Genomic DNA, 17,548 nt, shown 5'->3' with positions numbered 1-17,548 from the left:
AATATTTCTATCTTTCGATATAAAAAAATAATTTTACAATTGAAAATCCAAAAGACAAAATTTATGAGTAAATTACCACTCATTATTTTAGATAATTTATTTCTTAATATAAATTACCACTCATTATTTTAGATAATTTATTTCTATTTATATTAAGTAATGTGACTTGTTAACTTTAATTAATTAAAATATTTGGTTGAATACCATAATCCCACTCATTATTTTAGATAATTTACTTCTATTTATATTAAGTAATGTGACTTGTTAACTTTAATTAATTAAAATATTTGGTTGAATACCATAATCCACCCTACCCAACTTAATCCATGGTGCATGAAAAGTCGTAATTTAAATTAAAAACCATTGTTTTGAAGTTCTGCTTTTACCACTTTCCCTCCAACCCATTTTAAGTGGAGAAAAAACATAAGCCCAAGGCAACTTTTAGGGCTTACACGATGAACCCAAAAAACCAAACACAACTCAAAACAAAGAAAAAGAAAATAAGAGTGGTTGGCCTAAAAGGTTAACGAGATTTTGGCGGCACTTAACAGAGATTTAAGACTGCGGGAGGGGTTTGTAAAAACCCTCTTCTTCGCTGCTTGAGCCCTGTATTATTAAGGACGACGACTCCTCTGCTCTCCTATCGCCTCTTGTTTTGTTTTCTCCAGCTGCGGCGGCGGCATCAATCAGCAATCAGGCCGAGCATTAATTGGGAATTGGGAGAGAGATCGATCCAATCCAATAAGCTACAATGGATCAATCCAAGGGCACCACGACAATAACTGCAGAGGTGGAGGCGCAGATAAACGCCGTGATGGGGTCGGAATCGGCGGCGTTTGAGTCCCTGATAATGCACCTAATGAGCGCTGGCAATGAGCAGAGAGGCCAGGCGGAGGCGTTGTTCAACATCTGCAAGGAGAAGCACCCAGATGCTCTGGCCCTGAAGCTCGTTCATGTCCTGCAGTCATGCGGGCAGGTGGAAATCCGGGCCATGGCGGCGATTCTCCTGAGGAAGCAGATCACACGGGACGAGACATACATATGGCCACGATTGGCACCGCCCACGCAGACCGCCATCAAGGCCCACCTCCTCGTCTGCGTCCAGAGGGAGGAGGCCAAGACCATCGTCAAGAAGCTCTGCGACACGGTTGCCGAGCTTGCGGCTTCCATCATGGAAGAGGGCCAGTGGCCAGAGCTCTTGCCCTTCATGTTCCAGTGCGTGAGCTCCGATTCCCCGCGTCTCAAGGAGAGCGCGTTGCTCATGTTCGCGCAGCTCTCGCAGTTCATAGGCGACCACCTCCACCCTCATCTCTCTACCCTGCACACCGTGTTCCACCAGTGTCTCTCCCCCCCCTCTCCGTCGGACGTGCGAATCGCAGCCCTCGCGGCCACGACCAACTTCGTCCAGACGATCGAGACCCCGCAGGACCGTGAGCGATTCCAGGACCTAATCCCTGCCATGATGCAGACGCTCACCGAGGCACTCAATACGAACCAGGAGGCCACAGCCCAGGAGGCTCTGGAGATGTTTATCGAGTTGGCGGGCACCGAGCCACGGTTCCTCCGCAGGCAGATCGTTAACGTGGTGGGGAGCATGCTGCAGATCGCCGAGGCGGAGACTCTGGAAGAGGGCACTAGACATCTCGCCATAGAGTTCATTATTACCCTCGCAGAGGCTCGGGAGCGCGCCCCCGGAATGATGCGCAAGTTCCCTCAGTTCATTGGTAGGCTTTTTGCTATTCTCATGAAAATGCTTCTCGACATCGAGGATGATCCTGCCTGGCATGCTGCCAATACTGAAGACGAGGATGCCGGTGAATCAAGTAATTACAGTGTTGGTCAAGAGTGTTTGGATCGCTTGGCCATTTCTCTAGGAGGAAATACCATCGTCCCCGTTGCCTCGGAGTTGCTTCCTGCCTATTTGGCTGATCCTGATTGGCGAAAACATCATGCTGCTCTCATTACTCTTGCCCAGATCGCAGAAGGCTGTGCCAAGGTATGCCTACACTGAATCTTTGTTTTTCATCTTTTTTTTTTAATGTAGAAACTTGACTCAAGAAACACATCAAGATCACCGGCTGTGTCACATAACATGGAGCTCTTCTAGCTTACTAGGTGCCAGGGACGGAGGGCTATTCATTGTGCCAAAAATTGCCCAGCATCTGTACCTAGCCACATCTCTTTTGATAGGCTAATCCTTATTTTTGCCCTCTTTTGACATGCCAATCCTGACATCTTCCCTTTTCTAGATGCCATTTGCGTGGGGCAGATAGCAAACTACAGCCATAATGGGAAAACGGGATGGTTTAATGATGCATCCATCACATCAGTTAACCATAGTCCCAGTAGCTTTTCATTTACATTTAGTCTTGAATGAATAAACGGATGGATGGATGACTGTCTTAAGGTGGTACCCCTTAGGAAGATGATTTTCTTAAGGTCCTCGCACCAACCCCAACAACACCCCCCACTTCAGCCATATGGGTTTATAACACCCCCCACTTCAGCCATATGGGTCTATTGGATTTGCAGAGAATATATTATAAGTTCCTTAATGCATTGAATGAATAAACTAATAGATGGATGTCTGTCTTAAGGTACCCCTTGGATAGATGATTTCAAGTCCCCGCACCAACACTACCCCGCCTCAAGCATTTTGGTCTATTGGGTTTGCGGAGAATATTAATATACTATAAGTTCCTTAATGCTCAGTCTATGGTTGTAATAAAATTTCCAAAGTTACAGTTGTTCTGGAATTCATTGCAGATTTCCTAAAATACAACATTTCTGCCGAGATTCTCACATGCCCAAAAACACAGTAATCCTGCCAATGAAATTAATATAATAAAGTATATTGCTGGAAATATGGTAATGTTTTGAAAATGAAATGAAATGATATTTTAACATCTATGTGACTAAAAATAGTCTAGGGGACCACCACTTCCCTGCTTTTTCGCCTTTTGCAATTCAATCTTTTTCTTATTCAAATTGATGATGAGCTGACCTAACCTTCTAACAGTGCCCTCCTTGAAAAGACAAGGCCAATGAACCAATGCTAACATATTCCCATAACTTTCCCTGATGTCTCTGAACTCATCACATTCCAAAATGAAATGCTTTTCCGATTCCACTGCCCCAGACGTGCAAAATGTACACACCCGTTCTTCCCAAGTTTCTTTAGGCTTTTTCTACCGTCCTGTTTCACATCAAAATTGATGTGAGTTGGTTTCTAATTGAGCAATTTAGAACCTTTGCCCTCTATGAAATGCTACCTCCAATGTACTTTTGTTGCAGATCACACATAGGGTTGAATTCTCCAATGTAGCACTTCTTCTTTTTACTCAACTCTTTTCTCCATACACATTTACGAAACTTCTCCATAACAAAATTCTTTAGCTCCTTGTTATTTGTGGGACATGCATTGAGGTAGATATTCCATTTTTGCACCCATGTGTAGTTTTGTCTCATCCATGTTTTCTTTCATTCACTCATGCCTTCATTGAAGATAACATTAGACCATCTACCTACTTCCATTTGCTCAATTATTTTTAGATATCTTATGAGCCACACCATAGCAATTGCTTAGGTGGGAGTTGCTCTTGTTTCACTCAACATTATCTCATAAATAATTGAATGTGAGAAAAAAAGATCCTTTGAATGGTAGTTTACATTTCTGTAAACTTTCTATAATACCTGTCATGGTTCCAATAAATGTGCCTAACAGTTCTGTTTCTGAAGAAAGCATTTGCAGAAAAGAAGTGATCCTTCCATTGTTTGTCAGAACTTTATAGCTTTGTTTCTGCCAAAATTATATATTGAAATATTCTGCTTTTTAAAAGCACAGTAATCCTGTGATTGAACTTGATATAGTAAAATCTATTGCCCAAAACATGGTAATGCTTTGAGAATGCAATTGATAGAATAATATATGTTGCCCAAAACATTATAATGCTTCGAATGAATTCGATAGAATGTGAGAAAAAAGGATCGTTTGTCTGGTAGTTTATGTTGCTGTAAACATTCTAATATGCTCGAAATGGTTTTAATAGTTTCAATAAATGTGACCAGCAGTTCCGTGTCTGTTCAGATGTAAACATTAGTAGTAGAGAAGAGATCCTTTCATTGTTTGTCTTAACTATATGGATTTGTTTGCCTAAATTACATATTCAAATCTCCTGATTTGTGGAACAGGATGCTGCATTTTTTAACATTGGCTTTATATACTTTGTTATGACATTTAAAAGTGGACCTTTGCAAATAGTATTAAGGTTTATTTGTGTTTTTTTTTTATCTGGAAACAGGTGATGCTAAAAAACCTTGAACAAGTTGTCTCTATGGTTCTGAAGTCATTCCAAGATCCACATCCTCGTGTACGATGGGCAGCCATCAACGCCATCGGGCAACTGTCAACTGATTTAGGCCCAGATTTGCAGCAACAATATCATCAACAAGTTTTGCCTGCACTTGCTGGAGCTATGGATGATTTTCAGAATCCTCGGGTTCAGGTTAGTGTTCTTGCCTGCCACTGTGCACTACTACATAGTGGTCATAGTTAATATAGTTACAGTTACTAGATGCCAATATATTATAAGAACCATAGTATAGTATGATAGTCTCAACTCCATAATAATCACTGCCTAACGACAGATCAAAGGTCGAGAAATAACACTAGATTAATATTATGACATTCCTACCTCTTTTGCAGATATCTGGATTTTGGGGAAGGCGAGTTTAGTCCCTTGTTTCATTGTTTTCTCAATCCCATTGCATCATTCCACCATTTTGCTGCGATCAATTTTCTTTTTCTCTCTCACAATCTTACACCTTGGACATAAGAGTCAATCGGGAGGAATAGACAATGGCAATTTCGATATTGTATCCAATTGTTTAAAACTTGTGCTTGGTCTTGGAAGTGGTGGAGGGTCCACTCGGACTGATCAGATTTCAATGATTCAATTACTAAAGAAAACTTAAAATAACAAATTTTAATGAAAAAATTATATTTTGAAGATTCCAAACTGTGATTCCAGAAAATTATTGAAATTTTGAAAGAAACATTATGAATAACTGAGCAAGAACATTTAGATGACAAGCATAATTGACAAACAATGTTCTACTATTGTTTATATTGGGATCTCCATCATGAGTATCATCCTTTGCCTCTACCTTAATCCTGTGGGGATGTCATTCAACATTCTTATTTTTATAAAACTACCTAATCCAAGCCTTATAATATGGTAGAAAAAGCTTAACATGCCTAACCAGTGATTTTGGTTTGAATGATGGGTGAATTTTTGGTAATGCCATGACAAAGGAGTTCAACAGTCAATGCTACCAACATCAAGGTACAAAAGTGCTTGGTGATCTTGATTAAATGTGAATCCCATACACTCATACGTCATAGAATCCAATGAAAATGTTGCAATCCTACCAATCATGAAATCCTGAAAATTTTAAGTCTGCTGAATTTTGACTAGGATATGCAATTTTAATTTTTCCATATGAAGTCTGCGTTGAATTTTGGTAGCTGTGGTCCGTGGTCAGTATTAATTTATTGTATAAGCCTACAAAATTAAAAGATAAAGAAAATATAAATTTGTTTTTAAATTGGCTCGAAATAAGATGGAAAATAGTCAAATTTTGAATTTCAAATTTTTCCTCTAAGAAGTCAAGTTGGCCCTCCAAAAAAGTACAAATCAACTCAGTGAAAAGACAACTATTCGGCTCCTTAAACAATTATATATTGCCATTCGTCCTCACCCATTTGGAGTAATTGGGATCACCTCAAGATCTTCTGATTTCTGTTCACATGTGTGGGGGAAAGAGGAGAGAAGCAGATCGAAGTTTGACCTAGTCTGACCAGTGAAGCTTGACCAGCATTTGACTCACGTTAACCAGGAGTTTGACTGAGTTCAGACTAGTGAAGCTTGATCAGCATTTGACTCACGTTAACCAGCAGTTTGACTGAGTTTTCTGTGGAGCAGTTTGACCAAATCTCAGAGGATGTTTGACCGCAGGTCTGAGGCATAGTTTGACCAAAATTCGGATAGTGTTTGATTGCAGGCCTGAGGCAGTTTGACTGCAGGTCTCACGAAGTTTGACCACAGTTGACTAGGGTTTCTGAGGCAGTTCCAGGAGGCTGAAATTTGGCCTATTTGACCTAAGTTGACCAGCTGTTACAGAAGTCCGAAAATATCATTGTTTGACCAGATTTGACCTGGGCTTGTTTGCTGGCCAGTTACTTTATTTGACTGGAAAAGTCAAATTGTATATCTTGTTGAGTTGGACAATTTCTCTAAGAAAAGGTTGCTGGGTTTTTCCCTAGTTAGGGTTTTCCTAAGGTAAAAATTTGTTTCTCTTGTGTTTCGTTGGCTCTTCATGATCCTACTGTCATTATTGTTTTACTGTTGAGGTTTTCTATATATAATTGCTTAATGATGGATGTGACATGAGATGAATTGGTTAAAGAATCATTGGAAAGTAATTGTCAGATTAGGAAATATCGAAAAATCAAGTCTGATGAGGTTGGAACCATTCTCAAACATCTTGGTGAAACTACCTGATTCAAGTGTTATGATATGGTAGAGAAAGTTTAACATGCCTAACCATTGGTTTTGGTTTGAGTGAAGGGTACATTTTTGCTAATGCCATGACAGAGGAGTTCAACAGTCAATACTATCAACATCAAGACACATAAAGGGCTTGGTGATTTTGATTAAATGCCAATCCCATACCCTCATATGTGATAGAATCAATGAAAAGGTTGCTCGGTTTTTCCCTAGTTAGGGTTTTCCTAAGGTAAAAATTTGTTTCTCTTGTGTTTGGTTGGCTCTTCATGATCCTACTGTCATTATTGTTTTACTGTTGAGATTTTCTATATATAATTGCTTAATGATGGATGTGACATGAGATGAATTGGTTAAAGATTCATTGGAAAGTAATTGTCAGATTAGGAAATATTGAAAATCAAGTCTGATGAGGTTGGAACGACTTTCAAACATCTTGGTGAAACTACCTAATCCAAACGTTATGATACAGTAGAGAAAGTTTAACATGCCTAATCAATGGTTTTGGTTTGAGTGAAGGGTACATTTTTTGCTAATGCCATGACAGAGGAGTTCAACAGTCAATACTATCAACATCAAGGCACATAAAGAGCTTGGTGATTTTGATTAGATGCCAATCCCATACCCACATATGTGATAGAATCAATGAAAATGTTGCAATCTTACCAATTCTGAAAGTTTTCAAGTCTACTGAATTTTGAATGGGATATGAAATTCTACTTTTTCCCCTTGAAGTCTGATGAGGTTGGAACGACTCTCAAGCATCCTGAAACAATTAAATGGCAATGCTGAAAATTAAAGTAAAAGATGATATTTCTTTTCAGAATATAACATTACCAGTGATTGCCAGAGTTTATGAGTTAGGCTTTCATATTTTATTGTTTTTCTTGATATAAAAAATTGAATTTTGCTTGCTGATTCGAGCCATAGTGGGGTTCAGTAGCTACTTGGCCAAGAAGGGCTAGTATGTTATTCAACTGGTTGAGTCTAACTTCAACTAGTCTGGTTCAGTACCAAACCAACTCTGAACTGAATCTATTAGTCAAGTCAATACGGGCAGTGGTCAATTCTGCCATGTTGGCTGAGTCTGAGTCAACTTTGTCTCAGTTTGAATACACTCATTCTATCTTCCTGCCTTGTTCTGTCTTCCAATACATATGATGCACCATTTACAATTATGCTGTTAGTAATGATGCAAATATCAAGGTGATTCCTTGTTGAAACTTCTAACATTGTAATATTTTTCATGGATGTCAATAATTTTGCATTTTATCATTGTCAAAAATATTCTGCATTCATCACCTGCTCCATTTTATCATTCCTTGTATCTGTCAATTTTCACATCATGCAATAAGTTTAATGTATTTTTTTAACCGTGCAGGCACATGCAGCTTCAGCAGTGCTCAACTTCAGTGAAAATTGTACGCCTGAAATTTTGACCCCGTACTTGGATGGTATAGTGAGCAAGCTACTTGTTCTTTTGCAGGTATTAACTTGTTTCTTTGCTTGTAGTTGTGACATTTTTGACAAGTCAATATATGACAAACTTTACTGGTTCTTCCGCTTGTTCAGAATGGAAGGCAGATGGTGCAGGAGGGTGCTTTAACAGCTTTAGCATCTGTTGCCGATTCCTCACAGGTACTTCTAGAAGCTTCACAATGACACTTAAGCATATCTTCCATTGTGACAATTTTGTTATCAACCTATCAGAACAACTGATCCTCAGGTTGTTATTTTCTGGTCCACAGGAGCACTTTCAGAAGTATTATGATGCAGTTATGCCTTATCTGAAGTCCATATTAATGAATGCCACTGACAAATCTAACCGTATGCTGCGTGCCAAATCTATGGAATGCATTAGCCTGGTTGGAATGGCTGTGGGAAAAGAGAAATTCAGAAATGATGCTAAAGAGGTAATATTAATGCAAGGCAGCTAGCTCACTGATTTCATGTAGATATCTCTTCTAGATAGACTAGGGTGTATCCTTTATGGAGCAGGACAGAGTAGACAAGTGTGCTTTGGTGGGAGCTCAGGAAAGAAAATGAGAATAATAGAAAGAATGACCTGCTTGCTATTTTTGTTTTCACGTTGCAGTCTAAAGCCCAGTATGGGTGAGATGTGTCCTGTGTATAATGTTTACTGTTTACAAATGAAAATGCAAAAGAAGTTTGTTTGCAATATTAAAAAAAAGGGCTAACAAAAGCAATTGGATCATTATCCCAATGTAAAATAATGTAACATGAAAATATGCCATCATAGATCCATTTTTACCCAAGATATTTTAAGCATTGAGAGGTTTGGGTCTCGATTTTTTTTTATCCCACTTAGTGCTTAATAAATCCCAGGGGTATGATGGATTTATGCTGGTGCATCTTTTCAAAGAAATATGTCTAGACTCTTCATGTGTTTGACATTATTTGGTTTGTTATGAGTTATTTGTTCAGTTGATTTAATTTTTGTTACTGTTTTTTTTTACCTAAAGGAAAGGACAAAAAATTGATGGAAATGGAACATTAGAATTAAGGATTAATTTAGACCCAACTTTGGTTTCTCATTGAATTTTGTTAGTTCAGTCCCCCTCTTAAACCCTCAGAACATAACTTCTAAAAGTGATTGATGTCTCTTATGTGAATGGTTTGATGTCAAATGGTCTGTTTCAGGTGATGGATGTGCTGATGACCCTGCAAGGATCTCAGATGGAGGCTGATGACCCCACCATAAGCTACATGTTACAAGTATGTTACATTATTACTATAGTCCTTTTTGAGAAGAAACGCAATAAAAAGCTGCTTTCAGTTTCTTTGGACTAATTTGTGTGTTCACTGATTCCAGGTAGTAATTTAGTAGGTTTTTAGGATAGAAAGAGTAAATGATCTATATAACTTTTAAATTCAAATTCTATTTAGATCTATGTTTCTGTATCCATTGGTCCTAACTTCAGGATTCATGGGTTGTTGTTTTGGATTCTGATCTTTCCAGGATATGGCCATGATATAGATTACTCATTGCATCTTGTGGAAATGGTGAATTTAATAAACATCCTGTGAAACCCTAACTTAAAAAGAAACACTTTTGTTATAGTACTTGGCCAAGTTGCCCAGTAATCCTAAGTTAAATTTGTCAAGACACAAAATGAGCTAACCTGATCCATTGGCAAGTCAAAGTTACAGTTTTCAAGTTTGACTCACCCAAAGCAAATTTGTCTCGAAAGTACAATGGCAAGTGCCAAGCATAGTTTTAAAAGGCACAGTCTAACTAATAATAAATGAAATGACTTTCTTGGCATGAATTCAGAAATATAATTCTGAGCAAGATTGTGATTTCTTGTTTAAAATGCACTTTTCAATGCATGAATGGATTCAGCAAACCTAAAAAGCTCCTGAGGCACTCAAACTTTGCAGATTAAATAACTAGTGATTTTAAAGTTTTTTGACCAGATTTTGGACAATTGACCAGTAAAATTGCCTTAAAAAGGGCCATTTCATCTGTTAGTTAGAGTAAGCAGTTTTAAAACTTGGAACTGGTCTTCCAAGCGGTCACCTATCTGACTGGGTTTTGAACTGGATTCAATGAACATTTTTTAAAGAAATACATCAAATAAATAAATTTTAATGAAAACAATTATTTTTAAGATTCCAAACCATTAGAGACAAAATATGCAAAGTTTACTCATCTATAGAATATATACCATGTAAGGATGAATATATCAAAATGGCACCAAGCGCAATTCATATCAACAACAAAATACATAATCAATGAGGCTCCAAATGGCCTCTAGAGTCCAAAACCCATGCTAAAAGCTATTGGGCCATTAACCTACTACAAATCACTTACCAACATGCCCATTCATCAAACTCATCATCACTATTAGAAATAGATCATCAACAGGAGCTACATAGATTCAGACTTCTTGGATTCAGCTGAATCAATGAATTTTGTTTGAATTTTATTGGAGCGAAGGATTTATCTCTTTAATCTTATAATATGGTAGAAAAGCTTAACGCGCCTAACCAATGATTTTGGTTTGAGAAAAGGGTCATTTTTTTAAGGCCATGATAGAGGAGCTCAACAATCAATATCACCAACATCAACAGAGTTCAACAATCAATGCCACCAACATCAAGGTATATAATGGGTCTGGTGCTCTTGATTAAATGCCAATCCCATACCCTCATACATGATAGAATTCAATGAAAATGTTGCAATCTTGCCAATTCCAATAATGTGAAAACTGTTGAATCTCCTGAATTTGAGTGAGATGTGAAACTCTACTTTCTTCATATGGAATTTGGTAAGGTTTGTACCACTTTCAAATATCATGAACAATTAAGGGTAATGTTATTCTTTTACTTCAAGAAATTGACATTACCATTGATTGCTAGCATTGCTAGGGTGTAGGAGATAGGCTTTTTGTTTAGGGTTTAGGGTTTAGGAATTATGTTTTTATGCTATGTTGCATGAGTTTCCGGTACCGGTACCCGGGTACTTCGGGTATGGGGGAACAAGTATCTGGCACGGCTAGAAGCTTTTCCGAAATTTACAGGAAAGGTCAAGTTGGGAGTGACAATAATATAACATATCAGAATTTAATATATATTAAAAAAATAATAATTATTTTATTTCAATCCAAAACTTGCCAATCAAATTTCATCCTGCAGATTCCATATTGCAATGAAATATGTAAAAGATTGAACTTTGAAACACTGCCAGAAAAAAATGAAAATATTAATACATCAACAATTTGCTAATGAAATTACTTGCTAGCAATGAAACATGCAGACTCCCAAACCGGAAAAAGGCTATTATTACTTGATTATTATGTGATTTCATGCAACACTATATTATATTCAACTTTGAAATTCAAGTTTGGAAATTTATAAAATGAAACTGACTAACACGCTACTCTTTCTCTTTCTGACCATCACTATAATTTGTTGAATCTTATCATTAAAGCTTCAAGATAGACTTCAAGAAAGTAGACTTATTTGCAATTGTTGAACTTCAAGATTTGCAACAGAAGCTGCCAAGGAATGACTGGCAACTGTCTATATTTTGTTGAAACCTTTGCTACATCTCCACGTCTCTGTCGCTTTACAGAGCCCATGCAGTCCAGCCCCTTGACCTGACATGTATCACTTAGAAAATAAACAAATGGTACCTTCTCTGCTCAAAATAGGTACCCGAAAGGTGAAAATTTGCTCAAAACAGGTACCCAAAACATCAAAATGTGTTATAGTGAAGCTCCCGAAAAGTTCCAAAGTAAGCTTCCTGTGATTTTGGAACGTTTCCTACCAGCTCCCAAGCTCGGAGCATGGGGCACGTGTTCTCCAATGCCTCGGAGCGGTACCTGTGTTACTATGTTTTTATGGCATGATCAGTTCAGCATGGACTGGCTGGTTTGGACCTGGATCTTCTCCTGAGTATGAGACAAATCATTTCATTTATATATGCTAACAAAGTGTAAGTTAATTAGCTAATTATTTGGGCAAATGAATTTTTCATATTTAATGTCTTCTAAACTTCTTTGAGAGTTTGTCGAGGGTCAATATAACTGTATGTAACTATTTGGTTAAAGGAAAGTCAAATGCAGTCATTTTCAGAATTAGTTGCATTGCCTGACAACAATGAAAGGGTCAGGACTGGCAGACTCAAATGATTCATTTGAATAGAAGAATTTGCCAAAAAGCTGATCTTTTCCCAATTTTTTAGACTTTCCAGATTTTTGTCTCTCTAACTATGTTTGTCTTTGGGAGCTAGGTTTATGTGATCAACAATTGATGGGATAGCTAGTCTTAATGTTGTAGGAACAAATCTCTGATTTGTTCCATTCAACCCTTGAAACCATAGATATGCTGGTTTTTAATTTCTTTTCCTAATATTGCTCTTATGGTATTGGATACAGATACGAGTCCAGATCCAAAAATTAAAGGCCATGGAATATATCTTGTAAAGGTTGCTCAGGACTTGTGCCTGCTCCAACTGCTTAAAGCAACATCCTTGTGAGGGTGATATATATAGTCCACAATGGTTAAAATGTGTCTTTGGGGGATTTGAACTTTCGTAGAGGAGATATTAAACATTCTCATTTACCATCTTAACCAAGCCTCATTGACAGTTCCAGTTTTTGGACCTTTGTGTCAAATATATACATGTGTAGAAGGCATTGAAACTAAGATACCAGGAAATGGGTTATGGATACAGATATAAATATGGGTCTAGATAAGACGGGGAAATGCTATTGACAACAAAGAATTGCCATGTACAAGAAATGTAGTAATATTTTAAAATTTTTAGAAAACTTATTCAAAGTATTCATCAATAACAACATTTTAATTGAAATCACTAGATAATTTATAAATCCAAAGACTGAAATAATGATGCATCATGTCTCCCACAAAAATGATAATTGTAAATACAAAATTGATTTTTTCATCATTGATCACTCTATTGATGTGATAATGTAGAGTAGCTTTAACTACATATCGTGAAATGATCTACATCCTCATTATCTACATATTTTTTGAAGTTACCAGGAAATTATTCCAGATTTAGAGACGACTTTGGATCCTGATGTGGTGGGGAAATGCCATGTACAATTTTTAAAATTTAGAAAACATATTCAAAGTTAAGAATCAAAACCATTCATGAAGCACATCATTACAATTGAAATCATTGGATAATTTATAATATGAAGTCTGAAATCATGATGCATCATGCTTGATACACAAATGATAATTGTAAATAAAACATTGGATAATTTATAATATGAAGTCTGAAATCACGATGCATCATGCTTCATACACAAATGATAATTGTAAATAAAACTTGGATGGCTCACCAATAATAACTATATTGATATCATAGTTTTGAAAACTGCAGCTAGTCTTCGAACCAACTGCCTATCTAACTATAATTCGAATTGGAACCGGATTAAACCGGATTCAATAAACTGGAATTGGAAAAAATACATAAAATAATTAATTTTTAATGAAAAAAATATTTTTAAGATTACAAACCATGATTCCAAACCATTAGAGACAAAATATGCAAAGTCTGCTCATATATATACCATGTGAGGGTGTATATATCAAAATGACATTGAGTGCACTACATATCATCAACAAAATACATAAGCAATGAGGCTCTAAATGGCCTCTAGAGTCCAAAAACAATGCTACAACTCAAGCTACTAGGCCACTAGCCTACTACAAATCACTGATCAACATGATCACTCATCAAACTCAGGCTTCCACATTAACTTGATTGCTTGATAATAACTCATCGAGTTTCCCTATAGTAAAATTTTCCCAAGGCCATGACAAACGAGTTCAACAATCGACACCAACACTGGGGTACATATAGGGCTTGGTGCTCTTGATTAAATGCCAATCACATACCCTCATATGTGATATAATCTAATGAAATGCCACAATCCCATTGATCTTGAAATCCTGAAAACTGTTAAGTCTGCTGAATTTTGAATGGAATATGAAATTCTATTTTCTCCATATGAAGTTTGATGAGGTTGGAACCACTCTCAAACATCCTGAGTCATTTCATGGTAATGTTAAAAATTTAAATAAAATGATGAAAATGAAAAATTTTCATCCTTTTACATTGAGAATTTAACATTACCATTAGGGAGCATTTACGAAGCATCAAGGAGCACCTTGGGAATGGACAATTTAGATTTGCTATCCCTCTCACCAACAAGAAGTCTTTTGCTTTAGAATTGCAGAACCAATGCATGCTAATTCCATGGTGCCTGTTTTTTTACAGTTCCGGCCTGCTAGGTACCAAACCAGTTGGTTTGGCACCTAATCCGTCCTAACTGGCCATAAATCGGGTTTATTGCTCTGGTTAGAAAGCTTGAGTGTCTGACCCAGACAGTTTGGCGAATTTCTGGTTCAACCTGGCTGGTTTTTTAAAACTATGATTGATATGATAATTTATAATAGGTTTAACCACATATCTTGAAATGGGTGTATGTCATCCTCATCATCTGAATACTCTACCCAATGATCAATCGGTCATCTTCCTTGAAATCTGCCCAAAGTCTAAAGGTTCACATCTAGGTATGATGGTAAATGAATTCTGCATGTTTGCTGACAACATGCGTTAGTCTACGTATGATACTGTTCTAAGAGGAACCTTCACCTATAGTTGGATGGGATTATCTAATTAAATTTTTAATGGCACAGTCATCCTATGTGCACAAAGAATACTGAAAACTATGTATATGGTATATATTATTGCCTATATAATGCCTCATGCCTTTGTTGCTAGCATCATCAGAAACTGAAACTTAAATTTTAATGCCCTAGGCTTTTCCTACCAGCATTTATCATATCCTATAGAGGCTACAGGCTACAGGTAATTAATAACTTACCTGCACAGCTATACAAGCTACAGAATAATAATAATTAATAAGTAATCTAATGTAATTTGTTCGGGATCTGGTGTGTGAATGCTAGCTGGCACAAGATTCATTTTGGTGGCATGGGATTTGTTTCCTAGCTTGAAGGATCTGTTCATGTGGTGGATCCTATGTGGACCTGGGTGGATAGTTATTTGTATCTGGATCCCAAACACGGATCTGATGATCGAGCCTCAAGCCCCTGTAGATCTGGTAACAAAGAATTGAAACCCTTATATGATTAATTAGACCAACTTTGTCTTTTTCTTTTTTCCCTAACATTTCCAAACATGTAATCTCATGATTTTTGCTAACATTTTAAGTCTAGGAGTTCTAACATTTTAGCTCTAGAACTGTTCTGTACATTCTCATTATTTAGTGGCCACTTATTTTAATCTCTACTCCCATTTATCGGCCATTTGGTTATTTGTGGACATTAATAAAATTATATCTCTTTTGAGTAATTGTTTTGCTTGTGGGTTGCGCAATGTGGAATATTTCTTCATTATAGTGTATTTATCGCTATATGGCTCAACATTGTTTCCGTTGTCCATCCTGAAGACTAATTTCTGTTGTCTCAATTTTATTTTGGATTCCTAGCAAACAAGTGGCTTCTTTTTAATTGTTTTTGTCTGATGTTTTCTTTGCAAATGGAATTGATGCTGTTGAGCAGGCATGGGCAAGACTTTGCAAGTGTTTGGGACTAGATTTCCTTCCTTACATGAATGTCGTGATGCCTCCACTTCTTCAATCTGCCCAGTTGAAACCAGATGTGACAATCACTTCTGCAGACTCAGATAATGACATTGATGATTCAGATGATGAAAGGTGAGAGTGTCATGTTTTGTGGCTATCCTTATTTACTTCCTTTATTAGAAAGACATAACTGCTGCTCGTTAGCCCTTCTCCTGCATATTAGAGCTGCTATTGAAGGTCATGCTAGTTATGGAACATTATAACTGTTTGGCTAGCCACATGCTCTTATGAATCTATCATAAGATGAAAAAATTAAATAAGTCTGTCTCCTTTGTTATTACCAGCAATCTTGTGTCACCTTTTGTTAATTCTATGTTAATGCAGTTCAAATGTTTGCACGATCCTAATTACTATGATGCTCTATAGATGTTCACTGGATATATGGAACTACTATTTGTTCGATTATCTTCATCTTTATTTTTTAACTCGGACCATTGTACTGTTCTTCTGTAACAAGTACATTGATTATGTTCCTATGCATTGATGTGGTTCAATGTAGGGCTGTGTACTTAAATGCATATGTATGATATCTTCATCAAACTTTGATTCTGTGGTTAGCTCAGTCTAACATATTCCTTTTTCAGTTCAAGTTGGCTGCTTGTGTTTTTATGGGTAACATTATAGCAATGCACTTCAATCCAAATATCTAGTGCTTTCACTTTAATCCAAAGAGGAGATCTTTCATGGCCTGCAAATGTTCTCATATGAACCTTAAGAGAAGTAGAGGATGTGGAAATACAGTAATACTCTTTTTTCTTGTGTAGTTAACTCAGTCCAACATGTTCCTTTCTCAGTACAAATTGGATGCTTGAGTAGCTAGGTTTTATTATGGCCAAATTTATAATATTGCACTTCAATCCAAATATTTAATGCTTTTACCTTGGTGCAAAGCAGAAAATTTTCATATCCTGCAATGTTCTCATATGAACCTTCAATATAAGAAGAGGATATATAAAAGTACATTAATATGTTCCCTTTTCTTGATTAATTAGTGTGGAGACAATTACACTCGGGGATAAAAAGATTGGTATCAAGACAAGCGTTTTGGAGGAGAAGGCTACAGCTTGCAACATGCTATGCTGCTATGCTGATGAGTTAAAGGAGGGCTTCTATCCATGGATTGATCAGGTCAGTTATGGTGCTACTCTTTGAATTTATGCTTTTTGGTAGTTGTGTCTAGTGATAGGTCAAGAACTTTGTTAGTAGAAGCATGTGCTTATAATAGCCATAATACAAGATGATGAATACAGGTTGCACCTACACTAGTTCCTCTTCTGAAATTTTACTTCCATGAAGAAGTTCGGAAGGCTGCTGTTTCAGGTACCAATTGATATTTCTGTTTCTTTAGTTAAGATGATGGTGTAGTTTATTTTTTCTTCTTTCCTTTTAATTTTTGGTTCTTTACATTAGACTTATCTTGTTTATGTTTAGCAATGCCGGAGCTTTTGCAATCTGCCAAATTGGCTGTTGAGAAGGGAATGGCTCATGGGCGGGATCAAAACTATGTCAAGCAGTTGTCTGATTATATCATACCTGCATTGGTTGAAGCCTTGCATAAGGTCATTCGTGCATTCCCAGCTATTTAAGTTGTTGCTTTAGTTATTGCATTTAGCATTTATGTTTTTCCACTTTCCTGATTGGCTTTTGTTCCATCCTATGATATTTCCAGGAACCTGAAACTGAAATATGTTCAAGCATGTTGGATGCATTGAATGAATGCATACAGGTGAGGTTTGTGTAATTGTAAAGAATGCTACAACCATTTTTAAAATATATTTAGCATTTAACAAAAAATAAATCTATGTTTAC

General features: G+C 36.9%; 1 protein-coding gene across 2 annotated transcripts in view; it reads left to right on the top strand.

Moving 5' to 3' along the window:
• The first annotated feature begins 486 nt into the window (after nucleotides 1-486).
• LOC149185627 (uncharacterized) overlaps nucleotides 487-17,548 on the top strand; it is a 62,655-nt gene continuing 45,593 nt past the window's right edge. The window contains exons 1-11 of one of the 2 annotated variants that reach the window (XM_089410742.1): nucleotides 487-1,996; nucleotides 4,302-4,505; nucleotides 7,948-8,052; nucleotides 8,139-8,204; nucleotides 8,315-8,479; nucleotides 9,228-9,302; nucleotides 15,657-15,811; nucleotides 16,732-16,867; nucleotides 16,990-17,059; nucleotides 17,171-17,298; nucleotides 17,409-17,465. In XM_089410742.1, the coding sequence (XP_089266868.1) occupies nucleotides 752-1,996; nucleotides 4,302-4,505; nucleotides 7,948-8,052; nucleotides 8,139-8,204; nucleotides 8,315-8,479; nucleotides 9,228-9,302; nucleotides 15,657-15,811; nucleotides 16,732-16,867; nucleotides 16,990-17,059; nucleotides 17,171-17,298; nucleotides 17,409-17,465 (2,406 nt within the window). In that variant the 5' untranslated portion in view covers nucleotides 487-751. The remainder of the gene's footprint in view (nucleotides 1,997-4,301; nucleotides 4,506-7,947; nucleotides 8,053-8,138; nucleotides 8,205-8,314; nucleotides 8,480-9,227; nucleotides 9,303-15,656; nucleotides 15,812-16,731; nucleotides 16,868-16,989; nucleotides 17,060-17,170; nucleotides 17,299-17,408; nucleotides 17,466-17,548) is intronic. The other variant, XM_089410741.1, reaches the window with a different exon arrangement.

Source organism: Pinus tabuliformis, chromosome 3_1 (assembly GCF_031772625.1).
Source record: "Pinus tabuliformis cultivar Carrire ecotype Pingquan chromosome 3_1, CPIR1, whole genome shotgun sequence".
Classification (NCBI taxonomy): domain Eukaryota; kingdom Viridiplantae; phylum Streptophyta; class Pinopsida; order Pinales; family Pinaceae; genus Pinus; species Pinus tabuliformis.
The sequence above is the reverse complement of the archived record's forward strand: the minus strand, read 5'-3'. Positions and strand labels throughout refer to the sequence as shown.